Source organism: Thunnus maccoyii, chromosome 8 (genome assembly GCF_910596095.1).
Source record: "Thunnus maccoyii chromosome 8, fThuMac1.1, whole genome shotgun sequence".
NCBI classification, from domain to species: Eukaryota; Metazoa; Chordata; class Actinopteri; order Scombriformes; family Scombridae; genus Thunnus; species Thunnus maccoyii.
In genome coordinates this window covers 20,087,954-20,115,264 of record NC_056540.1, presented here as the reverse complement: position 1 = coordinate 20,115,264, position 27,311 = coordinate 20,087,954, and the positions used below count along the sequence as shown (strand labels likewise).

The window sequence follows — 27,311 nt, the reverse complement described above, 5'->3', positions numbered from 1 at the left end:
TCTTCTTCCCCCATCAATGATATGCATAAGGGCTGCGATCATGCTCTCCACATCCTGTCACCGTTACGAGGGCTACCACCTGTTGGAGTGTACTCTATGTTTATTAACATGGGATTCACAGCCGCTTGGCCTCTTTCAGCCGGGCCTGACAGCACTGAGAGTGTGACCTGCACACAAAAACACAGATGGAGAGGAGGGTGTGCAATACAGCAGCAACAGACCATCTGCTTTTTACAGTCAGCAACTTAAAACTTGAGATTGATTAAATACGATGCCAGAAGGGAATCATAATGGCTATATTTACATAAAAACTTAAGATTTCTGTGGGGAAAGCGGTGGTTGTTGCAGCAGAAACAGGATAGGGGTCCATCACTGACGGATCCCAATCAGTAACACGCTGTGAATTTAATTTAAACAGCAGCCGTGGTGCTCTGTTTCTAAATTCCTCCATGAAATGAGACAGAGCTGTGCGATGGAAACTCACATAAAGGCTCTGAGTCTTCCCACATGAGCAGAGACGCTGACAGCCTGTCAGAGACCAGACAGACTGCGCACTCTCACTGGTCTTCACACCCAAGACCAGGAGAGAATCAGATACAGCCCCAGAGGCTTAAAATCCCCTGAAAATAATGAATAGGGTATGTACTAATGTTCTAGATGACAGTCGATGTATAGGTGGACCAGATGTGGTCACCTCTGTACCAGTCTTAACACAGAGATGTGAAAAGACGACCAACTCTGATAGTTTCTCCTTCAAGGTGCTAAATATTCTGGCACCAATAAGGTCCCATTTTACAATACCTCAACCCAAATATGTGTTTATCTTGGCTTTAGCATTAGGAATGTCCATCCAATATGCTGAGGATTTGTGTGTGCCATGTATGTTGCGGTGTTTGTTCAGTGGTGTTTTCTTTGCTCGTAGATATCAGACCATGTTGGACTGCTGGCAGGGGGAGCCACAGGAGCGGCCGACCTTCACTGAGCTGGTGGAAAGACTGGGAGACCTGCTTCAGGCCAGCGTGCAGCAGGTATGATAGACAAACTAGAGTGTGCTGTTTGAACACCACATATGATTTGAACAGAACTTCCATTCTCAGAAATATCTGAGAGAAAGTTTATCATCAACAGCTGTGATGTGAACTCACCCTAAAAACTCATGACGGTAGATTTAATTTACTCATATTCTTGGAATTCTAACCAACCAGACACTTCTTTGAATAATATTTGTCAATAGTTCTGCATTATGAGCACAATCACTGCTGACACTCACTGATCAGACTTCTAAAAGGAGATGCAGTGTGGGTGTGTTCAGAGTGACGGAGAGGGGAAGTAACAGTCATCACAAACACTTAGCTCCCTTAGAAATGGTACTATCAGCCTCGTAAGAGGAACCACATGTCTGAATGCATGGAAAAACTTTTTCATTCTTTGACACAAAGTATCATTGTGTGGCATGAATGTTGTGAAATGTCACAAACTGTTGAAAGTTAATAGATTTGGTAAGAATGTAAAACAGCCCTGTTCCCATCAGTCAAAAAAGTTGCAAAATACTCGCAGGAAAAATCACAGTATTTGGTTTTCATGTAAACATTTAGAAACATTCATTTTTCAATTTAGATGTCTTCATCTGACCACTTGGTTGCTGCTAACCAAGGGACCCAAATTGGGCCGACACATCATAATCATCACGGAAGAAAAAATAGTTTTTTGAGGCAAAACGGAGAATCTTTAGTGTTTGAAAATATGACATGTATTCCTACTCTTTTTCTATTTGAGTCTGTTCAGGTCAACAGCACTTAGAATTGTGTCTATGTCAGACTGGGTCTCACTTGCTTCAGGTCCCTTTTGGATCGGGTCTCTTTGTTTTTTGTTTAATTATACTGGTCTCTCTCAGATAAAGTGAATTTGTGACGACTTCTAGTCCTATTCTCAATTCATGTGACTATGAACAACATATTTGAAGCTCTCATCTTTACCTCCCTAAAGCACAAAATAAGTTATGGCTGTATACTTTGTATCTTAATGAGGGACTGAAATAAAATAATAAATATTCTTGTACCAAAGGAATAACAAGATGATACTAAAAAAGGAAGATGGATGGAAAAAGGAGAAGGAAATTGAAAAGGGAAGGGCACTTAGCCTCAACTCTCACTGATGATAGAAAATTGGCCTGAGCCGTAACAAGACCAGATCATTTTCAATCATCAGGATGTACAAGATGCCTACAGTCAAGTTCCTACTTCCAGCCACTAAAGAGAACTGGCTTCTTGTCCAGATTTTACATTACTGCAGACAGATACGCACACAATAAAGGAATTAAATTTCACTACTGCTACAGTGACTACAGAAGACTGTAGATTGATCAGTGAATTAATAGGATATAAAGACAAAGCCAGACAACACATCACATAAAAACTATAACATGTTGCATTACAAATGAGTCTGTGAAACCTATTCTCATGAGAAACAATCTAGACTGGACAGAGAGAACAGTAGAGGGTTTTGACTCTCATTAATAAAGCTATTGTTACTGTACAGGAAGGCTGGTCATGGACTCTGCAGTCTCCACCAAAATCATGCGCATTGTATTGGATTTATTAGGCATGACCTTAGTTTCTATGGCTGCTCGCCACGACCTGTGGATGTGTGTGTTTACATAGTGTGCACACCGTATCGCCCTCAGCGCTTTATACTTTACACTGTGCAAGCGTAAGGCTGCACTCTAAGATGTTTTGTCTCTGCTTGGTTGATTTAGGAGGGGAAGCATTACATACCCATCAACACAGCCTTGCTGGCCAAGGTGGGAGACCCGTCTGCCACCAAGCCATCAGAGGAGACGCCAACACGGCCCGTCTCACACCGCGACTCAGGGGGCAACTGGTGAGAACATGAATCATTGCTCATTGTCTAGTTTACATAAAACAGGCTGTAACTGTAAACTCATGTACTCACAGACTAACTATTTTATCTAATCTTCTCAATGCTGAGATGATTTTAGCCATGCTCGCACCGTGGCTCATGACAATGTTAGGCAATGATTGGTCAGTCTATCACTGTGGTCCAGACTGAAATATTTCAACAACTATTGGATGGATTGCCAGGAAATTTAGTACAAATATTCTTATCACTTAGGGAGATACCTTGACTTTTCCTCTAGCACTACTGAGTTTTCACTTATCCTGTAAAACATTTCAACATCCACTAAACTGATTGGCACAAAATTTTGTGCAGATATTCATGGTTCCCAGAGGATGAATCCTGCTGACTTTTGTGATTCTCTGACTTTTTGTCTAGTGCCACCATGAGTTTGACATTTGTGTTTGTCTGCAACCTTGACAACATTTTTATGAATTGCCATTTGTCTACCACATCTGCAAAACTGACAACATTCCCATCAGCCTCAACTGTACTTTGTGTTCAGTGCTAATTAGCAAGTGTTAGCATGCTAACACAGAAAACCTAGATGGTGAACATGGTAAACATTATACCTGCTAAACATTAGTATGTTAGCATTGTAATCATGAGCATATTAGCATGTTGACATTTGCATTTTGCTCAAAGCACCTCTGTGTCTACGCACAGCCTCACAGAGCCGCTAGCATGGCTGTAGACTCTTAATCTTATTGGCTCAAATCTGTTACAGTCCCCAATGAACTTGTTAAGACATTCAAAGGAAATAAATCTCCTTATCTTGAAGGCATGTAAACCTACCCTCAAATTGTTACAGTTCCAACACTGTGGTCTGTTATGCAAAGGAAATGCCTAAATCATTTTCCCACTTTGCACTGAATATTATCCAAAACAATTACTGTTCCTGCAGCACTCAGACTAAACTCTTCCAGCAGAACATTAAGGTCTGACTTGAGGACAATGACAGACCAGATTGGCACATGATAAGAACACCACATGGCCAGCTCGATGGCCAGAGAGCTTTTAGTATTGTGGCTTCTGTAAGGAATTTCCCCAAAAACCGTAGCGCCTCCCTTTAGATTTATGTCCACTTAAAATAACATTTGTTTGAGCTCTTGGGTTTTCACAGATCCTCCAAGTGTGTTTATTGAGGAGGTGTTGAAAAGCAGTAATGACAGTTACCCCTTAAGCTAAATTAAGCAGTCGTTTTAGCCTCTCAGTGTTGAAATGCAAAGTCAACAAGGTGTGTTTTCAAAGTACAATGTCATAGATGCTACACGTTGTTGATCTAAGTGATTAAGTTCCTGCGGTTTTGTTGCTGAACTTTGCCTCTTGGCTCCAGTGTAATCAAACGATTCTCTGAACAGAAACAGAACATTTTTATTTTGGAGTCTTACCCTGGAATTTTTTTTTCTTTTTTTGCCAGGAACATCAAGATCCGTCCCGCTAGTGTGAAAACCTTCGACGAGGTTACCATAGAGGACGGGACAAATGAGAACCATGGGGTGAGTTATTCATCCTGACGCTAAACCAGACACTCCACCCTGGATCCTCAATCTTACTGTTTACTGTATGAGAGGGTATAACATTCATTTTAAAACTGCTTTGAATTGGTTTTCATCCAGTGTTCAAAGTAGCTGTTGATAACTTTATTCCTCTGCTCTTATGTCATGTGAGATCCCAGCAGACTTAATACTTGGCTCGATTTTGTTCAGTTTGTTGCTACTACTTGTCATATCAACACCATGTCCTACAGATACAAGTTTGTATGTTTCATTTAGTCCCGAGAATCAGGATTCCCTGCACTGCTGCCATCAAACACTGGATTGCCTCCAACTTTCTCCAACTGAGTTATGATAAAACTGAAGTTCTGGTTATTGGTGCTTATCATATTTCTAACCGCCAGCCCCACCTTGGAAAGTCCACAGCTATCCTAAAACGTTCACACAGAAATGTAGGAGTTGTTTTTTTATCCAAACATCAACTTCAATCATCACAAGAGTCTTGTACAGTTTTGCTTTGTACAAATGCAAATTTTTGCCAAATTCAAAATAAAACCAGTGCTTCCCAAAAACATAGCTGAGCAATTATCCATGCTTATTTTCTCTAGTCTCAACTATTACAATTCATTAGTTGCACTATGTTCAATATGATGCAGCAATTTGTGCAGAATGCAGCGGCAAGGCGTCAGACCAACACTAGATGAAGAGAGCACACACATCTCTACAGTGCTGCTGTTGATTGCTTTTAAAGTTGTTCGTGGTTTGGCTCGGCTATATATTTCTGATCTTTAACTCCTTATTCTGCATCAAGAAAGTCTGCCTCTCAAACCGGTCCAGGCTCAGAGCAAAGAGGGATCATACTTCTACTGTTTTAGCTCCAACACTGAAGAACAAACTCTGAATCTGTGCCACATTTTAAAAACCTACCTGTATAGGCAGCCAGTTTTATAAATTATTACTCTTAACACTTTTATGATTTTGAGTTTTTTGGGGTTTTTTTTTTGGTGAAATATCACTGTTTGACCTGTTTGAGCATTTTGTAACATTTTTGAAAGATTCTATAGAAACAAAGTTTACTTTATTTCTTATTTTTAGATATTTGTTCACCTTAGATAAGAAAAAAAGAGAGAAAGAAAGAAAGATGGCATTTGGAGTTTTAATTAATGACTTTCTGTCCGTCTCTCCATCCTCAACAGGGCGGTCAGTCAGACAGCGGGATGGGTTTGTCCTCTGACAACATGAAGACTCTGAAGCGATTGGAATCGTTGGCAGGCCGACCGCTGAGCATCATGGCTCTGGCGTACGTACACTAAACCACATCAGCACCCTCTACATGCTCTGACAATCATACATTAACACATATATACACTGGAAGAGAGTGCAGAATATTGCTTGGAAACCTCCCTGATGTGCTGGAATGTAGACACAATAATTGTCATACACACACACACACACACACACAAAGTTGCTGCTGGCCCACAAAGAAGTCAGTGGCTAGTTTTCTGAAGATAAACAAAGGAAAAGTGGGGGGGATGAAGCTTGAAGGTTACAAACTGAAGGACGTTTCAGCTGTTTTAAGAGCACACACTAAAACCTCTTTGTTTTCACCAAAAGAGTCCTGAATGACATTCCTCCCATCTTGATTTAACTTATGAGTCACAGCTGTCCGCTGTTATCCACTGCTAGGTAACAAATGATCTCAAGAGTGACGTACGTCTACAATGTATTCCCCAAAATCCTGTGGATCATCTGATGACTTTAAGATGTGGATCCTGTGAAGAAAAGTATATAAAACTGAAAGAAAGCGGAAAAAACACTGAGACAATATGTTCTTGTTTACAAGGTTATCTGAGGATAAAGTCAAATCTGAGTAAAGTTTCTGTAAATCTTTTTCTTATGAGGGTCTCTGTAGGTGTCTTAAGGCTTAGATATTAAGTACAGCAGCCAGGACCGGGTTAATTTTCATGGTCATACCCCTGAACTCAGTAATTACACTTTAAACCTCACATCATTATTCTGCTGTTCTCTGCACAGTAGCAGTTATTGATACTCCTTCAAAGTATTGTGGTTTCCACTTAAAAGATTAAACGGAGGAACAGCAATAAAGCAAATGTTAATGTTCCACAAATCTCTGTTACGTTAAAGACGAAAGAGTGTAAGACAAGTTAATGTCACCGTCTGTAGTGCTGTAATTAATCTCCTCACTTCTACAAACACCCACATCCTCTCACGTCTCTTTAAAACCTCAGAAACTGGTGTCAAGGCTAAAGAGACTCGTTACCGTCCCGCTCGTGTCATCAGGGCCCCTGCCATGGCAAAGACAATCAGTCCAGGCATGCAGAGAATGATCTATACTTTGAGGGGAGGACTTCCTTGCTGGGCAACCGCTCAATCACTGCCACCTTTGAACTTAGGAGGGGTTTACAAAAGCCTCCACGGCTCCTTTTGTTTATCACAAGTCCACCTGTTAATCCCTCAGCCTTCAGCAATCCTAAACACGCAGGACAGCTTTAAGTCAGCGCTGATTTTTAGAGCAAAGAACTTCTGTAAACTGCATTAAGATGACTCATTTCAATTCACATTGTACTATTGTCATCTATTTTTGATGCCTGGTTTAGCAGGTTTTCATCAAGGAAGCATTCCAGTACAGCGGTGTCACTTACCCCTGCTGGGCTCTGACCCTTTGGCCTCGAGAGAGGAGCTCTGGAAACCCTTGGCAACCTCCAAAGACAATAGCAGGCAATTACTCATATTCTGAGTATCAAATGAAGCAGAAAATCTCAGGATGATTGATTACATAATATATGAATGAGGAAAGGTTTGTGTGGTCGCACAGCTTCACAAGGAGCATTTTTTCCATCTAAAAACATCAAAACAACTCCTGGTTCCATTGTGAAAGCGATTAAGTCAAGTTCTCTTGGAAAAAACAATCTTGTCTCACAGAAGGGTTGATAAGTTCACAGTTGTTTGTTTACCGCAGCACCAGTTTTCACCCTGATAGTTTTTTCTACAAATAAAAACCTTAGTACATTATAATCATTTTAAAGACTCTGCAATCATATAAAAAGTCTTGATATAGGGGTTTAAAATATTTTAAAGAGGACATAGTCATGCATTTAGAGAAAAGCCTTGTGGCAAATTTTGGTCCTGTGTCTCATCTCTTTACCGGAAAGTCAGCTGATCATGCTGTTACGCCACATTGGTTTGTTGTGTCTGTGTTTGTTTTTCAGTGTTTTTTTGCAATTAGCAGTGTCTGTTTATTGTAAAAGGCTGATGATGTGTTCATCTCTATTAGGCACATTTATGCTGGCACGACTAGGAGAAATGAAGCGAACTTTTTGAAGACAGCGGATACATTTTAAAATTGAGATCATGACAGAACCAGGAGGCATTTTTGTTGCCGTTCTTTTTGCTGCAGGATTAAAGATCCTATCCACACATGTTTTAAGACAATAATTTGAATCTCATATGGTTTTTCCACAAAAAAAGTTCAAATACCTCGTTAAACATCCTTAAAATTACATCTATTCCTTCTCCCTCATTGAAAAAATCTATGAATATACAAAAAATGCTTCGAAATTTTCTGAAGTTTGACTACTGATCATAAGATGTCTGCTACTTCATACTGGACCATGATTCACTTCCTAGTTGTGATTACACAGAATTATACTTGTGAGCAAAGAGAAACTTTCCCAGGCTTCTAGTATCAGACTGCACATTCATTGTCCTACACAGTGATGCTCAAACATCACAGTGAATTCACGACAAGGAAAACACATTTTTGAGTGTAAAGGGCATAAAACCTGCTTCCATATAGTGACAGATTAGTGTAACAGCAGCCTTGTGATGGTGATATTTCCTGCTTATGTATATATTCTGTTTGTCTGTGTGTATTTTCAGCATGAAGGCAGCGAGTAAGAGCAAAGAGTCAGTGCTAACTGACACAGAAAAGGAGAAATATCCACCAACTGTTTCCTCTCTGGACTTCAGTCTGGATGATTCAGCCCTGGATGCTGACCTGGAGTGTCACAGCCCGCCGCCTGACTACAACTACGTGGTGCGCTACTCCACCCCACCTGTGTAACCTCCTGCTTCACCCCTGGAGAGTCTGACCGACAGCCTCAGAGCCTTTGCTTTGTTCTCCTCTGTTTTGACTCTAATCTGTGGACTGTTCTTTACCAAACATTTGAGAGGGAAAAAAAGTGATATTTTCTCTCAAAGTGTTTAGAAAAGACACTCTGAAATGACTCATGAAACAACTGTAACTAGCATCTTCCAACTTACAGGGCACCTGCTGTGCAACTAAAGGAAACCTGTAAACTGTTCATCATTCCTTCCCAGTTTTCAGACGTAGGCTGACGTTTATGCTGCTGGTCCGTTCCACATTCACTGTGATATGTCAAACAGCTGAAAACAGGCTCAGGTATTTCTTTGATCTACTGTGAAAAACCGCAAAGATTCCAACTTTACCACAGATTCAAACATACTACAATTTGAGGCTTTTCAAGTTTATATAGAGACTATTTTATCTGTTTTAATTTTCTTTTCATAAATTAAAAACTGGAAAGTATTTTCTAATACGGCTACATCCGTCCATATGAAGGTTCAGTTTTGCTTAAAGCAAAAAGCAGATGGATACCAATATGACATTGATTATTAATTATGAAAGGTCTCTTATTTGAGGTGTAATTGCTCCTGTATTTTCATTAAAGCTCAACTAACTCAGGTTGACCCAGAGTGACAGAGGAGAGGGGTACTCTGTCATCTAGCTCTTTTTTTTAAGCTCTCCAAGTTATGGAAAATCACATGTTAATGGAGGAAACAGGGTAGAGCTGAGAGAAAGACCAGACGGCTTCACATTTAACTTTACAGCTCAACCTCGAAGGCATTTAAATGAAGAGTTATATTTCGATTCTTCCTCCTGTCCGATCTGGTGTTGAAGAAACTCAAACGCTTTGTGTTTTTTGCTCGGTCAAACTAAGAATGACAGCGAAAAGGAAAACCAGAGAGCCTCATGAATTTGTTTATTTTCTTGTGTACAAACATTAGAAACATGAGATTGGAACAGGATTTCATAGGAACAGTCTTCTTCAAAAGCACTAGTAAGAATAAATTGTGTATTTATTTAGTTTGTAAACACTGTCACTTAGTCATCCAGTTCTGTTGTACATTTAGATACATATTTAAAGGTTAACCTGAGGATTTACCGGCTCAGTCTTCCTGATATTGACACTTCAATCCAGATTTATATGCTGTTCGTGCTGCTGTATTCACTGGTAGTAAATCTGAGGGAATCTGCTTCTGCAGAAATGTGTGTGTAGGTATTCTCCGTCCTTCGTCATGTGCGTAAGTGTTAGTGAAGCTTGCAGGGCAGGCTACAGAAACTCTACATGTGTATAAAAGTAGCACCAGTCTGCTCTGGTTCACTGTAGGTTTTATTATGTGTTCAAATCTCCTTGTTTTTAACACCATTTGTTGTAATTCAGGATATATTGAAAGTACTTTGGACCAAACCTTCATTCACACATGTATTACAGTACAGATACCCTGTAGGAGAGCGGCTAGCTTTGTGCTTTTTGACCACTAAAGAAAACAGTTTTTTGTCAGTGAGTAAACTACAAAATGGATATTTTGAAGCCCTGTGTATTTCCAAATGATGTCTTATTTGTATAACGTGTTGTTTATGTGGAGAGGAAATGATTATGCACTGATACTGTATATCAAATATAATGTTTTTGTATTCTAAAGGTATATTATATTATTATCAAGCAGTGTTGACGGTCACATGTTACAAAGAACTGATTTTATTTTGCTTTTCTATTTAACATCAGTATCTTACATAGGAAATTAACGTTTACAGTATTTGTTCTATTATTTTTTTTTTTTTTGCCAACCTAACATCAATGTATTGTTTTCACTTAATGGATTATGTTGACTTCTTATCTGTCTTAAATTTCAAGCTTCATCTCAGCTTCTGCTGTTACAATGACATACAAAGATTTAAACATGAACGCAAAGATAAATATATTTGGATAAATAACCACAACTAATGACAACCTGCAGCAGTTCAAACCATCTACCAAGCTTTTCTTCCTGTGTTGTTCATGTAGTGTAACGAGTTAGTTTTACTGAAAGTAATGTTCCCCAACACTGTTAACTGAGCATATGAAGTAAATAAATAAATAAAGATCTATATATTTATACGTTACTTGCTGTCTGGACTCTTAATTACTTAGAAATCTTAATGAGGAGCCCTGGAAACACCATGAAATACAGAAAACTAGTTACATCTCTATTTTATTAAAACACAAACTGGTAATGCTCAAAAGATTTTTTAGCCAATTTAGCATGAATTAAATATCTCAACAACTTTTGGATGGACTGTCATGACATTCTGCGCTGATATCGATTGTCTCCAGAGGATGAATCTGACTGACTTTCGTAATATCCTGATTTTCATCCCCATCATCAGGAAAAAATTAAAATGCATCCAATACTTTGATTTATCTAACAATTTGGTTTTCTTTACAATTAGCATTACACCCTCACAAATCTGCTAGCATGGCCACAGACTGGCATGAACATGTAGCAATTTTGCTTAATTTAATCAAGAAATAATCTGCTGAAAATGACTCAAATCCAGCTAAAAGGCTCACAGATCTATGCACAATTTGTGAGCTTTGGATAAGTTTTCAAAACATCATGACTACATGGTTTCAATCAGTCCAATGAAAACTTTAATTTAATTCTTAATCCAGGAAATCCAATAAATCTACAGGCTATTTTTGAGTCATATGCACATTCTTCTCAGTGATGATCACTAAAGGTTAAAGGTCTCCTCTAGTCATGCACTGAGACATTTAAAATGACTCTCCTTTCAAAAATAAAGTGTGTCACATATGGTTTTTCCACAAGAAAAGTTGATTTAACTTGTTAGTTCTTAAAAGCACATCAACACTTTCTCCTTTCATCGAAAACTTCAGAATCTTTGAATATGTAAATACTGTTCATTTTAAATGTTTAACTGCTCAAAACAATGTTTCTCCTACTTCACCATGAAGTCCAGTCTTTATGTATGTGTGCTGGAAGTTATAAGAGTGTATATCACACTTCTTTAAGTTGCTTGATTGGTCTCCAACATATTTGTGATGTCACAAATTGTCCTCCTACCTTCACCTCTTCAGATGAATGTGAAAACACATCCATCATTCTGAAAACAGGAAACAGAGAAAAACAGTGAAGTAAAATATAAGAAAAACATGTTTTTGAGTGGAGGGGGGCTTTAAGATATATACATCTAGTTTAATAAATAAAAAGAAAACTCAATCTTCAATCAACAGAAAAAGAAAAAAAATATATATATACAGTCTTCCAAATGTGCTTCTTTATTACAGTATTTGCTAGTAAAACAGAGTCCACATTAAGACTGATAATATAGCCAACTGTAGCATATGTAAGTCTGTGGTTCCCAACAGTTTTGACTTGTAATCCTTCAGACAAACTGTTTTGACTCCTCGTCAACATTGCATTGCACCAAAGAGGTGTATTCCCATTTTTAACTTGAATATTTTTTGTAATAGTTATACAATAAACAGTTTTTATTCCTCTATTTCAGAATTTAAAAGAAAGAGAGAAAAGACAGAAAAATTAAAGGAATTTGTGTGGCTGAAATTTCCTAAGACCCCTCAGATTTATCCCTCAGTCCCTTGTGAGATCCCAACCCCCAGGTTGGGAACCGTTGGCACAAGTAAGTATGACCTATAAAAAGTCCCTCAGCCTTTTTTTTTTTAACCTACTTTTGATTCACAGAATCAAATGCGCCTTGATTATTCCCCTTTGAATTCTTAAAACATTAATGAAGCGGTATGTTTGGATTGGAATGTGCCATCAGTGTTCAGCCCCGCTGTGGCTCCTTGGACTGAGAGACTCACTTCCTTGCCAGGACAAGGTGTCGGCAGCCTGTCTGTTCACCGGGACAATGCCCCTCCAAGCGGGAAAGGAAGGAACTCTTAATCATCCTGGTCACGACCGGAGGACGCCACACACAAGGCTTCCTATGGGAGCGCAGTGCCCCTGCTTACTGGCACTGGGTGTGTCCGCGGGGAACACACGCTACAGGACAGGTTGGGCCATCAACTGTCCTCAAGGGCCCGCTTGTCCTCACAGGATTTACTATGTTTACCGTAAGGTGAGCGCCCAACATCACACCCAAACACATATCAACAACCTCTGACTACTGTGGACTATTTCCAGAATATCAGATACAAACAAACAAGGGAAGGATGTTGAAGGGAGGGGGGCTCTTGACTGTCATGTTTTTTTTTTTTTTTTCTTTTGGTAACAAACATAACAGGCTCGTGTAAAAACACTTACACACAGTGTTTTTCCATACAGGCAGAGGCATGAGGACTGCCCTTCTTCTTTCCTGAGGGACCGCTGTGCAGCAGCTCTGGCACTCACTAAAGAGAGTTTATAAAACCTTAATAATAATTCACCATTTCCAATCCCAAAAGCCAGTCCAGTTTTCTTTAGTCAAAGCAGCACTGTTTATATCAATAATGACAATGACAAATGACACAGGGAGTCTTTGCCTTGCTCCAAGTCCAGTGCAAATTATCTGACAGGTAGATTAAAGAAAAAAATCATAATGATGCAGTTTAAACGACCCAAAACATACGGCCAAGTTCTGCAAAACGCTTGGAACAACCGACCTGCCAAGTACCTTGAAAATCTGTGTGCAGGAGGAGAACTGCTGCTGTTTTAAAGCTGCTCACAGCAAATATTCATTTGATTTAGGTTTCTTCTGTTTACTGAAGCTTGTATGATGCTAATCTATTAATAAAAACTATTCATGGCACTATTTTTGAAAGAATCCCCACTTTACATTTAGTGCCTAAAACTTTTACACAGTATTGCACGTGCATTTTCCTTTTTTTAATGAATTTGCAAAGTGTCCTCAGGAGCTGAAAAAGGCACAATGTAATATTACTATAAATATTATTAGTAGTATCCAGGCATGTAGTAGTGAGTAGAGAGGGCCCTGACATCAAAAATCCTGGAATTAAAAGTTCGTTTTAACTGCAATTTGGAAATTTGAGATTGTTAACATTATATGTAAACTATACTAAATCATAAAGTGGCTACTGAGAAGTCACAGCTGTTTGCAGTAGTTTACACTGAAAGGAGATTTGCGATACTAACATCAAATATTTATTGTACATTATAAAACAGTCTTGTTGATCTATATCAGAGTTTGGCCCAGATTGTTGTGCTACACCAGTGTTAGAAGTGATAATAGTAATAATAGTGATAGTAGTTAATTTTCTATGTTTTGGCCTACAAGAATCCTGTAAGACTCCTAAGTGTCAAGTGAGGTAAGTTTTAATTATACAGGCCAATGTAAAATGATTACAAATTTTCCACAGAGGCCTGAACAATCTGTACAATAAATGACACCTTCTATCCTTAGACCCTCAATAAATAAAGAGAAACTGCACAAAAAGCTACTGTAACAGGGTGAAAAAAGGAGGAACCTTAAGAAGAGCAACAGGAAGGATCCATCTTCCAAGATCTGCTCCGTCAGGACTTATAGAGTTTTTTTAAAAATCAGGGTTTGAGAGGTTATAACATTTAGAAATGTCCGGTTTGTGTCAAGAACCTGAGCAGTCTGTTCGTATTTCCCTTATTTAACAATTGCATTTATGAAAACAACCTCTCCCCGCCCTGACCACTTCCAGGGTCTCTTCCCAAAGCAAACAGAGCTGCAAAACACTCCATCAATCACTGAGAAAAAATGATGTTAATTAATTCAGTAGCCTCTAAAACTGAAGCCAAATACACATCCGGGATCCAACTGAATCGGTGCAGCTTGAAATCCCATCATACACTGATTTGGGGGCCACTGACCAAACACTACAATGAAGAAGAAAAAAAAGTTCCTCCTCCCTATATAAATGGCCACACAATGCTATTCCCAGACCCCTGCCCATGAAGGTGAATGGTGGGTAGGCCACATCCGAGCCTCTCACCTAAATGCAGAACAATAAGCCGGATACTGTCCCTCTAAAAAGCGTTAACTCCAGTCCAACTTTAACAAGCAGCTAAATAAGCTAAATAAAGATTTTGGTGCAAAGGTCAATGAGAAAACAAACAACAGATCAACATCATCAGGTTTAATGTGATGCCATGTGTAATAGTTTTGTGAATGTTGAGATTATGAAGGTGCTGGACAAAACAGAAAATATCAAAAAACAGAATCTGCACACAGTTTTTTCCCACACAATATTTCTTTACTCATAAGACGAAGAGTCTGCAGACATGAATGTTTTAAACCAAGCAAGCTCTAAACCTTCTTAGTTTAGTGACATAGCATGCTAACATTTGCTAATTAGCAATGTTATTTTTTTATTTTATTTGGTCAAGTCAATTTTTATTTGTATAGCCCGATATCACAAATCCCAAATTTGCCTCAGGGGTCTTTACAATCTGTACAGCAATACAACATCCTCTGTCCTGAGACCTCAATTTGAATAAGAAAAAACTCCCTTAAAAAACAAAGCTCTGGATAAAAAGAAATTGTAACATGATGATGGTGCCAGATGAACAATTAAGGGATCACCAAAGTTATTACAATTTATTCTGATTTTGTGTACCAAATTGCATAACAATCCATTAGCTAGTTTTTGAGTAATTTCACTCAAAACTGAGACATCTGTTGAGATATTTCAGTCTGGACTAGAGTCGTGGACTCATGGACGTTGCCGTCACTAGAAAGCAACATGCAGACGCTACGATTTTGTGCCAGTAAATCATTTATAAACTCTGGGTGACTCAGCAAACCGATTACTTCCAAGGGAAAAAACAATCAGGCATTTTATATTCATTCATGAATAATGTATGATAACCTAAGCCGCACACTCTCTGGTTGACTCAGCAAACTCTGGTTGACTCAGCAAACCAATTACTCCCCCCCCAAAAAAAAACAATCAGGCATTTTATATTGATTCATGAATGATTCATGGTAAACTAAGCCACATAATACCACCGCAAATGTTGGCAATGCAGCAGAGATCAGAGACAACATCTGCAAACTGCTCGTGGCAGCAAACAGGACGTTTGATGTCCCACATTTGGGTTCATCAACTGTCCTCCAAGAGCAGCCACAAGAGCAGCAGGGTGAGTCGACAGAAGAAATTTCACAGAAAAAGGATTACCGCACACACACACAAAAATGCATCACAGCTCCAAAATAACCCCACCATGTTCACATTAATTATGCCCCTGTGGTCCCGGCATTTTTTCCCATGATCTCCTGGTGTACGAGCGCTCTATACACCCTTTACCCCCTGCCAGAGAGGTAAACAATGGGGGCAAGTGGGTGAGCTGGTTTCTCTGCACTTTTGCCTTTGAATGGGCATTGATGAATCTGAAGGCACCCGAGGGTGCATGGCTGACATTCGTACGTTAGTTCTCTGGAAACTATTTGAAGATCAGCATCATGCAGCTCATGTTATCACTGAATCTTATAGAATCAGGAGATGATCAGGAGCGCTTTGCTTATCTGATACAAGCCTCTTTTCTGTTTTTTCCATCGGTAAACAAACAGGGAATGGCAGGAGGGTGAACACATGCTATGAATATAGTAAACATTGAGCAATATATGGCTGGACTTCAAAATTCAAATTCAGACCAACGTTACAAGCTTTCGTAGAATGTGTTTTTAACAGATCCAGTAAAAAAAAAAAATTATATTTGAACTCCGTTGAATTGATCTCACTAATGCACAACACATGAGTTGCCTGACTGGGATAAAATGCCACTTTATAATTTCCTGAAGTGAGCTTGAAGATCCCCTAAAGACATGATTTGGGACATATAAAAATCCTCTGCTTGGAATGATAAATTGTGTTTGACATGTTTTTCCACAAAAACATGTTTAAGAATCCTGAAAATGGCATCTTCTCCTTATTAAAAATCCAGAAACTATGTGCACTGCAGGCTTAGGAAGTCGTATACCGGACCCCATTTGGCTCCAAACTAGTTGTGATGTCACAAAACATGCTCGTAAGTACAGGCCTTAAACTCAGATTTAACATGAGCGCAGAGAAACTTTCCACTTTCAGCAGATGAATGTGAAAACAGACTTCTAGTAACAAACTCTGCACATACATCATTCTGCACAGTGAAGCTCAAACATCCAACTGAGGGAACAAAGAAGAAAAACACATTTTTGACCGGAGGGGGACTTTAAAGTTCTGAAAACCCTAAAAAATCAGCAAGATCACAGATTTTTCATGAATCATTTCCTCGAAATTACACAGGCAAGTGGTACTCACAGGTGGAGTCACCAGATGTTTGTTAATCTTAAGGCTTGTTTGCTCTTTTCTGGCCAAAAGTTGAGAAATGAGAGCAAACTTTAAGATCCTTGAGCACAGTGAGATAGAAACTGAAGCTGAACTTCTTTGCTAAATGTTTTATCCACATGTTTTATCTTGGGGGCTTCAAATGATGACGCTCTCATTTCCCACAGAATGTGTGGATGTCAAAGTCAAAGTGAAATTTCACAAAATGTTCACTTCCCACACCACCAGTTTGTGTGTCTTCCCACTAGAAAAAACTCCCACAATACCCTGCGGTTATGATGTCATAGTAGTCTATCACAGGGTTGCTGCTTATAATTTCTAGGCCTTTTTTACACTTACCCCCGGGGTGTAGAAAATGTTCACGCAAACAAAAACAACTCGTAAAACATATTTTACAATCTTGCCAACATCTATTTCTGCTATAGCCGGAATAAATAAATCAAATATCCTTGGATGTGACTTTGTGTTTGCAGTATCCTTCTTTCCATGTGTTTTACATTACAGACGACAAACTAAAGATCGTTGCCTGTGTTTCAGCCATGCAAGGCGAGTTTCTCTAAAAATAGTAGCAGATGGTCCCGTTTTACCTCCTTCCCCGCAGAGAAACGCTGTGGCCACTTCAATAACACCAATAAAGTTATGCAACAAACTAAATTCTTGGGCTGCTTCATTGCTGACTGTTGCTGATCTACACCATATACAGACTGCTGAGGTCAGGGAAAGAAGTGACTTTTGTCCAGTCCAGTGAGGTTATCTGAGGGATTGTCATTTCATTTCAAGTCCATTCAGTGATTGTCAGGACATTTGTCAAAAAGCATGAAAGAGTTTACTTCACTTAATCACCACATGCACAGCAAATGCAATAACTGGAGTCATTTTAAAGATACTGAAACACACGTCTGGTCACTCTAAACTAAAGGTTTGCTCCACTTTCTTAAACAATCAGAGCATCTATGAGAGCAGCTGACTCAATTGAGGTAAGATTGTTTTCTTAACTGTGGTTTCTGAGGTCAAAAATGAACTTTTGAACCTCAGCTTCTAAGCCAACATGGACATGATGTCCTTAAAGTTTTCCAAAAAACAAAAAAATCTGGATATATGAGCACCTACAATGTCACTGTAATGGACAAACTAACTGCTTTTTTTTTTTTTTTTTTTTGCTCAGAGCTCATGCAATTTGTCCAAACATGTACTATAAAACTGGTATTACAATACAGTTGGGTTTAATCCAGGAAACCTAAACCCAAAACATGTTGGATATCATCACAATCACCCCGTCAATCCTTTGGCTAGAACTCTGTACCTCAGTATATTGAGCTGTACAGCTGTGCAGAGAAACCTCTGCTGACTTCACACATAACAACATAACTGACGTGTTTCAACACTGAGACAACATTCATATCTGTCTATCTATCTATTTACCTTTCTTTATCGATCTATCTCAAATGATAGCACACTAAATCTACAAATATTTCAGATACAGCTGAAGAAATTTATATCTGTGCATCCTTGAGGAGACCAAGGACATCATATAATTGACTCAATTGTGCCATCTAGTGAATACATGTGCACTTTGTTCATGGAGGGTATTTACTGTGCCTCAGTCAAAGGCTGCACCTTATTTTATTACTCTTAATACAACTGGACACTCCTAGTTAATCTCTGCGTGTTTATTGCCGGTGACACAGATAAGATATCAGATAGTATAAGAATTGAAGAATTGAATCTTAGACTATAAATATTCCACAAGGAATGAAAAATAAAAGGTGATGAATCAACTATTAATCATTACCCTCAAGAGTATCACTTTACTTTAAGGCTTCCTGTTTATCATTTATAAGCAGCACTATGATGTGGTTTTAAGCAGATTTAAAGGACATTTTAGGTGTTTATTAATGTATTTACAGTATTTTACAACCAATTATAACTTCTCTCATGAAGACATACTCTATATTCTTATAACTGTGTTTTACCATACTGTCATTCATTATCTGTTCGTACACCAGCCTCCTTTTATGGGTGTAATAAATCATTTATTAAATGGCTCAGAAATACTAAACAGGCGGATTTGAAGTAAGATGTTTATCCACTCCAGATTTAAGGGAAAGTGTGCCGTCAAACAGAGGTCACATCTTGTTCCTGTGTGCTCAGTCTAATCTGTAACGAGTCTGTTCTTGTTGAACATCAGACAAACCGAGGCGATGATGTCATTGAGACAGAAACTGGAGCTGCTCTGAGTCTGAATAACAGGACAACGCTGTTTTACACATGAATCACAGCTGTATAGGCAATTCATTCAAATCACATTGGATAAAATATCTCAAAGCAAATCAGTTAATCATGAATTATCTGATGACGTTATCAGTTGCACAAATAATTTTCTGCTTAAGCTTCCTCTTAACATGAAAGGACTATATAAACATAGAGTATATACTGGTAGGTGAAGGTCACAAATATGAACAGAAAGTGTTCAGTCTGAAGCAACAAATGTAGCAAGAAATGAGTATCCATGTGATTTTCCTGTTTAAATTACTCCTCAGTGCACATTTTCATAATGACTATCAATGAAACAATTGCCAACAACTGAGATATCTTTCCGAGTATTTCCCCTTTTTATAAACACTTTCTCTACGATGTGTTCATTAAAAAGTGCACCAAAATCCACCTGAAACATTATTTATTTATGGTTGTTTCATGCAGGGAATAATATCGGTGCAAAGTTTTTATTACACTCTAATTGAACTACTAAGTAAAATATTAGGCTATCTCAGGATTTACAGCTCAGAGAGACAGTTGTCTGATGTGCACACTGTACATGATGATTTATTGACTACAAACGGCAGAATAATAGGTTGTAAATTCAGTTTCGAGGCGGGTTTTCCCCTTTGAGTCCCTACAGTTTGATAGACTGATTGATAGATTGACTTTATTGTCCATCTCAGTGGATTTTTTTTTCTTTGGCTTCTCCCAGAATACAGTAAAAAGTACATACAATACACTATTTAAAAAAACCAAATGGGCAGGTAGCAGCAAATGGGTATACATAATACCAGAGAGCAAGTCTTATATAATAACAAGTCATCTGATAGAGTCATTCTGTGTCCAATGCCTGTATGTCATGGGCAATAAAAGACTTCTTGTATATATTCCGGCTGGTCCTCAGGGCCCTGAATCGATGGCCAGACGAGAGCAGCTCAAACTCTGAGTGTAATGGGTGTGAAGCATCTGCAGTTATATGTTTAGCCTTCCTGTGTACAGCACTGTCAGATATATTGCATAGTTGTTTTTGTGACTTGCAAATAAGTTTCCCTGCAATGCTAACAATTTTGGAGAGCTTGTTAACAGGAAATACACCTTTTCCTTAATAAATAATGCTCATAGTGCTCTGACTCTGGTCACAATCTGGATATAGTCTACTGTACATTATGAAATCTTGTTTGTTGGTGGAGGCTGCCCTCTTGAGGTAAATACTCGTGTGAGTAGTCGCACAGCTTTTCATCAATGATAACTTTAATTACAGCAGCTCTGAAATCCACAAGAGGGCAACAGTGAGTCACAATCATCCACCTACACATTGTGGAAACTGCAGGACAATAAAACTCAGTGCAAGAACAGTAGTCTACGGTGTAGAGGTGTAGACTGATGAAAACTGGCTGGGAATAAATATAAAAGATTTTAATAAATTTAATAAAATGCACAATGGGAAAGTCATGTACAGTATTACCATGTCTTTACTGGTTCAATAAGTTACTTCTTGACCTGTTTGACCTTTGTGTCTGATCAGTATTTCTTTTCTGAGATAAAGAAACTCAGAGGGTTTGATAAATCAGACACAATATACAGAAACTATAGAGCTCTATCAGCTACTATCAGAGCTCTGACAGCCACATTATGTGTTTATTTTAGTGAATGTAACAGTTAGTTATTTAGTTAGTTAGTTTGTTATTTTCTCCAGCTTTAACATGGCAGTGCACCAAAATGTGTAAAATCCCTGCAGCAGACACTGATAAGCCAGAAAAAACTAGTAAAACTTGATACTTAACGTCATCTTCTTTAAACAGCTGACGAACAGAGAGTTGGCCGTGAACTGTCAGAGGACAACTCGATTAGACTTGTCTCATAAATATTTTGTGGTCAATAAACAGATGCTTGAGAGGCATCCATCAGTGTTTATGACTTTTAGACAAGCCAATTAGTCAGCTCAGCTAAATAGGACCTCAGACACCTGCCCAATTATTTGAAAAATACCAAGAAATGACAGATAAATATGAGAATAAGAAGTAAGTCGCATAAATAACTTTGCTTCAGGCCACAAAGTGGTGTGTAGAGTTGTCCAAGTATGAAGATCTTTACAGACGCACAAGAGTTTAACTAAAACTTGGGCCTAATAGATGACATCCACAGGAAAAAGGACATTGTAAAAGTATTCTTAAACATCCCATCTGACATTTAGATTTAAGTTAGGTCAACGTCTTGACCTAAATGTACTATTTTCCATCATCAGAATGGTTGAATTTGTCACTTTTCAGTAACCAAGTGACTGGATCTTAGTTTCTTCATGACACTCATGAAACTTTGCTGCATCAAAATCAAGTAAAAAGCACAGAGAAATAAACTGACTGTATTTTCACGCGGCAGCAGAGGATGATGTGTCGAAGGCCGCTGTTTGTCACAGAGGGGGTTGTTGGAGTTTCCTTGTAACCGGAATTAGCTGTGAAGTGCGACCTTGAGGTGTGAACACGGAATACGAAAGGTCCGGCTTGCCCCAACAAAAAGTCTCTCATACTTTGCACCTCGTTTGCAAGTGAATATCTTGACAAATAAAGTAGGATTTACGCGTGAAGCGTGGTTGGGAACGACTGAATTCCCATAATAACAGGTTTTTAGGCCCAAGAGAATCTTAAACGTGTTGGATCTGCTGGATTTAGTTGGGAAAGAAAAAAACCTCTAGGACCAATGCAGAAAATAGTCTTCTAACTGCATTCTAGTGGGCTTTAATGCAATTAATTATAAATGGAAAGTGCATTCTTATAACAGTCTATGATAAAATATATCAGCGCGCAATTACGCACAGGCCTTTTTTTTTACTTTATGCGTTTGTGGACTTGTTGCCTCGGTTTATTGCTGGTTCGTGCAGCATGTGCAGCTGATAGGCCGTGGTGTTAATGTATTCATGAAGTGGAGTACTCATGTCCAGGATAGGCCCGCTGTCAGGTGATGACGCGCTACGGGACAGGCGCAAGGGGACAGCTGGGCCGGCAGCACCGACCACTCTCATTTGGATGCAAATCTCCAAGAGTTGAGGAGTTGGCTGACGTCAGGAAGGCCTTAGTATACCTTTACCATCTTGTCAACAGAGCCACATCATGTGAGACTAGAGAAAGACTGGAACTACGTCGCATTTCACTTTGGGGAACCCATTTGGACTACAAAAACAGCACAGGGATTGTTTTTTTTTAACAGTTTCAGGGCAACCATGTCGCCTTAAAACAGGCCACAACACCCCCCTTTGCTGTTTTTATTATATATAATTGTTTTTAATACAAATCATGTATGTGGGATACCTACTGGATAAAGAAAGCGGCATGTATCACCAAGGTCCAGTAAGAAGATCAAGCATCAATCTGCCTCCACAGAACTTTGTTTCTACGCCTCAGTACCCCGACTTTACTGGATACCATCATGTGCCGAACATGGATACGCACGCACACACGCAGTCTGCGGGAAGTTGGGGACCTACATATGGCGCTCCACGGGAGGACTGGGGTGCATATAGTCTGGGACCACCTAATACTATTCCCACACCCATGAATAACTCATCTCCTGGACAGGTTCCTTACTGCTCATCTGAGTACAGTCATATGCATCCTCCAGGATCTGCGGTGTTACAGCCGCCACCGGAGAACGTTACTGTTGCACAACTTTCTCCTGACAGAGAAAGACGCAATTCATTCCAGTGGATGAGTAAAACCGCGCAGTCGTCCTCCACAGGTGAGTCTATCTAAATCATTTTCCCTTTGTGGTGTCATTTTATAAGCTGAAATATTTGCCTTATGTTTCATTTGTAATCCAAAACAAATTGTGCACAATTTGTTATGTTTGTCTGGCAGTTTCATATCAATTTGTCCAATTAAATAAGGATGATACACATCAAAAGGCAAAATGCATTGTTGGAAAATAATGTCAAAAGTATAAAACATGAAAATGCGCAAGAACCTCGTCAAAAATTAAAAGAAGAGAGGGAAAAATGGACTAATGTGACACTAGCCTTGTGCAATTTCCTTACATTTAATAGGTGTGTGAGAGTCATGTGCAATAATAACAGCACAGCAGAATCAAATGTGCACATTCATTATTTCCATAGCTAATAAATTTTGATGGGAAGATCATCTCAGTCTGCTGTGGAAATAAAAATAAAAAAAACAAAGGTGTGAGGAACCGGCGCCAGGCCCAGTTGTGATGTTAATTCCTGTAGATGTGAGGTCGACTTCCCTGTCACATTGTTTCGTGTTTTGAGTGTTATCCGTCATATCCAGGCGGTGGCCTTTGCTTTCAACACCTCTTCACTTTGATATGCACCAAGCTCCCTTCCTCTCCGAGAGTTATATTGCCGGAAAGAGTGACGTTTTTCACAGCTAACGTCTCCAACATACTGTAGGCCTTTTCAGTAGCCTGTAAATAACATTGATACCAATCCAATATATGTGTTTAGGCCTATATAGGCTTAGAATTAAAGAGCCATTCTGCTTTACACTAACTTATATTTGTCAATTTATATGAATATGTGTCCATAATGGGTTATTTTGTGATAACATTTGTCACATTTATATTCAAACTTGCAGCCATAAAAAGTAGACATGCAGCCTCATAACAGGCCTGTATGATTGTAAAACAAGTACAACCGTTTCCAGCATGAACTGCACGCTGTCAGGACTTGATGTTTTCTTATTTTCAGTGTCGTGTGTGATGTTTAACATGCCACTAGAGGATCTGATTGGTGGCTGTTTGAAATTCACTGTGCTACAGCTGTCATCAAAGCGACATCAAAAAGCCCAATTTGCGTATGTGTAGACAAAGCAAAGAGATGTGGATTTAAGACGCAGCTAATAAAGATGCTATGCGCAGATAGGCCGGTCCCGGCATGCAGCCTCCTCTGGGTAAATCTTCCAGTTCAACCACCTGGATGCCAGGAGATGATCACTGGAGTCTAAAAAAAAAAATTAAAAAAATCTTGTTTCTTTTTGTTTCACAGGTAAGACACGGACGAAGGAGAAATACAGGGTAGTGTACACAGACCATCAGAGACTGGAGCTGGAGAAGGAGTTTCATTTCAACAGATACATCACAATCAGGAGGAAATCTGAACTGGCTGTCAACCTCGGTCTGTCGGAAAGACAGGTAGGTCTAAAAGATCCAAAAATACTCCTGCTGGGTTTGATTTTCAACGTAGAAAGTTGCAACAAACTATTTAAAGACACGACATACAGTATATCTCATAGCCCTCATGAGTGGACACCTTATAGGCTTTTAAACAGTATAACAGCCGTTACAATACGTTGTAGTTACGGAACAAAGCATTACCTTGGATATATTTAAAGCAATTTTAACCCGGGATAACTATTGTTATCTTTAGTTAGCTATTTTATTAAATAAATTAGGCTATTAATGTGTGATAATTCTGTTTTGAAATACAGAAGTAATACGAGATGCATACACAGGTTAATATATTTAATTTAATTTTTAAATGGTTAATCAGCAAATATTAGTCCTAAATTATAGAAATGTATTCCTTTATTTATTTACTTTATTTACTTAAATTTAAACTAAATGCATTAAATTAAATTTACATTTATTATTATATTTTTTAATGTATATATATATGTCCTATGTATTATTTATTATTATATATTTGTTATCTATTATTTCTTAAATTTCCTATCTATTCTTTCAAAGGCATTTTATTGTATTTGGAGGAATATGATGCTTAAGCGAAGTAGCTCACGCCCAGAAATATCCTCTCTATATAATGTTTATTATTGCTATTTACGTATTATTAATGTATTAATTCCCTGTGTGCATAGATGTTTATTTTATTTTATTTATATAGAATAGCACATAGATTAAAAACATACAATATATTTAACCATATTTTCTGTGTGCACTCTCAGGTGAAAATCTGGTTTCAGAACCGCAGAGCCAAAGAGAGGAAGCTCATCAAGAAGAAGATGGGTCAGTCTGACGGCAGCGGGGGTTCTGTGCACAGTGACCCGGGTTCAGTGAGCCCTTTGCCGGTGCCGGGGTCCCTCAGCCCCACAGACATCCACGGCTCTCTGTACCCTCCACAGGGAATGAACACCTTGCCATCTATCAGGAATATACAACCAGTGACTGTGACTCAGTGAAAGAGTTTCACCCTCTGGACCATCATAACATAACTGAGCACTCCGACACGCTGACAGGACACTTGATAGGCAGCCAGAGGATCAGCTCACGTCCTGAAGCACCAAGCTGTGGATAAAGATTTGATTTACAGCAACGAAATGCTGGAGGCTCTTGAAATATCGCTTTTTTTAAATAGAATAGTTCTAATAAAATGGGGGATTTTAAAAAAAAAACGAAAAAATCAACGTGTTTCAAAACTTAAAAGCTTTAAATTGTTTGTGAGTTGATAAGATATAAATATCCTTTTTGTATGTGATGACGTGTATGTGTTTGTGAATAAAAAAATGAGAATTCAGGGACCTTTTTTTTTTAAAATGAAGTTTTAAACTGGATGTCACACTGTGGACTAACTGCTTTGACTTGACAAATCATTCACACCAGTTTTTCAGCACAATTTATCCTCTTTAGTGAAAGCAGGGAAAAGAAAAGCGAGCAGCTGTTGATGATACGGGTCGTTTGATGGCAACGTTCAAAAATGTAAATAAATTGCTTTTTTTGCAGTAAACCTGTCGTTTTCTGTCATTTCTGTCTTTTGAATTGTGTATCTATCTATCTGTTTTGAACAGTGCATCTATTGTTCACCTTCTTCCAGTGTGCATGAAGAAGGAAAGAAGTCTGAAACTACAACAACTTTATTCGGAGACGCGTTTCGGCTTGTGGCTCCATCAGGGTCAAAACACTGCAAAACACATTTAAACGACACTTAAGGTAAAAAATCTTGTTTAACAACTACGTGTATGTATATGACTGGTTGTATTTTGTATATTTTTTTCAACTTTTGTAAATGATTTTTTGTTTCATCTTATTTAAATGTTTCTTTCGAGTTGTGGCCTTCAGGGTCAGCAGGCAACACAAACTACAAAGAAACATTTAAATAGGATAGGTGTGAAATAAAAAATCATTTACAAAGGTTTACAATATATGTATAATACAACCAATCATATACAAACACACACTTGTTAGACAAGATTTCCTATCTTAAATCTTATTTAAATGTGTTTTGCAGCGTGTTGACCCTGATGAAGCCACAAGCCGAAACGCGTTGGTCTCAACATAAAGCTGTTCTTCTCTTCAGTTCAGCAGTTTGAAGCTAGATGGAGGTTTCTTATTCTGTTGCTAATTTCAAAAATCTATTAAATACTAACAGGCTTCTCCGGAAAAAAGAGAAAAAAGATCTAAAAATGTCCAAAACAATCAACATACAGACCTATCAAGAGTAAAACATGTATAGCTGTAACATATTGTTTTCGAAAGGTGATAAAATTGACATATATGTCAATTCAACGCACCTACTTGTTATCTTTACTTTCCAAACTTTTGATAGAATAGATGTTAGCTTCATTTCTGAAGACAAAACATTAGGAAAGGAGAATGACCAGACTTTATACTGCATCTTATGTAAATGTGGAGCCTACAGTCGAGGCAAATTTGTTGTCAGTTATCTCTGAAATAGTTTCACTTGCGACTTTAACCAGAACCAGTGTGAGTGTCCACAAATGAATACAGCAATTAAACTGATGGGGTTTAGTTTTTCTATTCAATTTAACACTTTACAATATAACACTAATCTGATTTAACACTCGTTAAAATAGAATAACATTTTCTGGCTTTTGAACACATGTCAAATAGGGTAATATGTCATCATAAAGTGCCCTTAGATTTCGTATTTATTGTCAGTTAATCCAATACATCCAATATATTGTGAAATATTTTGTCCATATACTTCAGGTAGTTTGTCTGTTATAGGTTACTAAACGTAAGACACTGTAAAGCATTTAAAGCAACGAAAGTTGAGGCTTTTGGGTTCAAAGTGTAGGTTCATGCGTAATTAGTTGAAGTGACATGTTAATTGTCATGTGGCTAGACTGGCTGTTTAAGGAAAAGGACTTTTCCCGACTTTGACCTCGTGTCCATGACTGAAGAACTTAATTATCTCTGATGCAAACTGCAGAATTTATCATTTCTAATGTCGAAGAAAAAGTAAATACGTCAGTTATCTTATTGACTCCTGTCATGTCTCATTAATGTAAAATTATCTATTTATTTATTTATACTGCAAAACTTTATTCAAGAAAAAAATTGTACATATTACATC

The 27,311-nt window shown here is 38.3% G+C and overlaps 2 protein-coding genes across 9 annotated transcripts in view; both read left to right on the top strand.

Annotated features, from left to right (window-relative positions):
• Nucleotides 1-10,620, top strand: part of kdrl (kinase insert domain receptor like) — a 49,027-nt gene extending 38,407 nt beyond the window's left edge. For all 8 annotated transcript variants that reach the window (XM_042418498.1, XM_042418506.1, XM_042418501.1 and 5 more), the window contains 5 exons: nucleotides 923-1,028; nucleotides 2,756-2,880; nucleotides 4,337-4,415; nucleotides 5,609-5,712; nucleotides 8,313-10,620. In XM_042418498.1, the coding sequence (XP_042274432.1) occupies nucleotides 923-1,028; nucleotides 2,756-2,880; nucleotides 4,337-4,415; nucleotides 5,609-5,712; nucleotides 8,313-8,496 (598 nt within the window). In that variant the 3' untranslated portion in view covers nucleotides 8,497-10,620. The remainder of the gene's footprint in view (nucleotides 1-922; nucleotides 1,029-2,755; nucleotides 2,881-4,336; nucleotides 4,416-5,608; nucleotides 5,713-8,312) is intronic.
• An 11,703-nt stretch (nucleotides 10,621-22,323) lies between these two features.
• On the top strand, nucleotides 22,324-25,378 carry cdx4 (caudal type homeobox 4). Its single transcript, XM_042419589.1, is given in 4 exon segments — nucleotides 22,324-22,765; nucleotides 24,027-24,172; nucleotides 24,943-25,072; nucleotides 25,075-25,378. Coding segments are annotated over 4 exon segments (936 nt in total). The 3' UTR covers nucleotides 25,293-25,378.
• The last annotated feature ends 1,933 nt before the right edge of the window (nucleotides 25,379-27,311 follow it).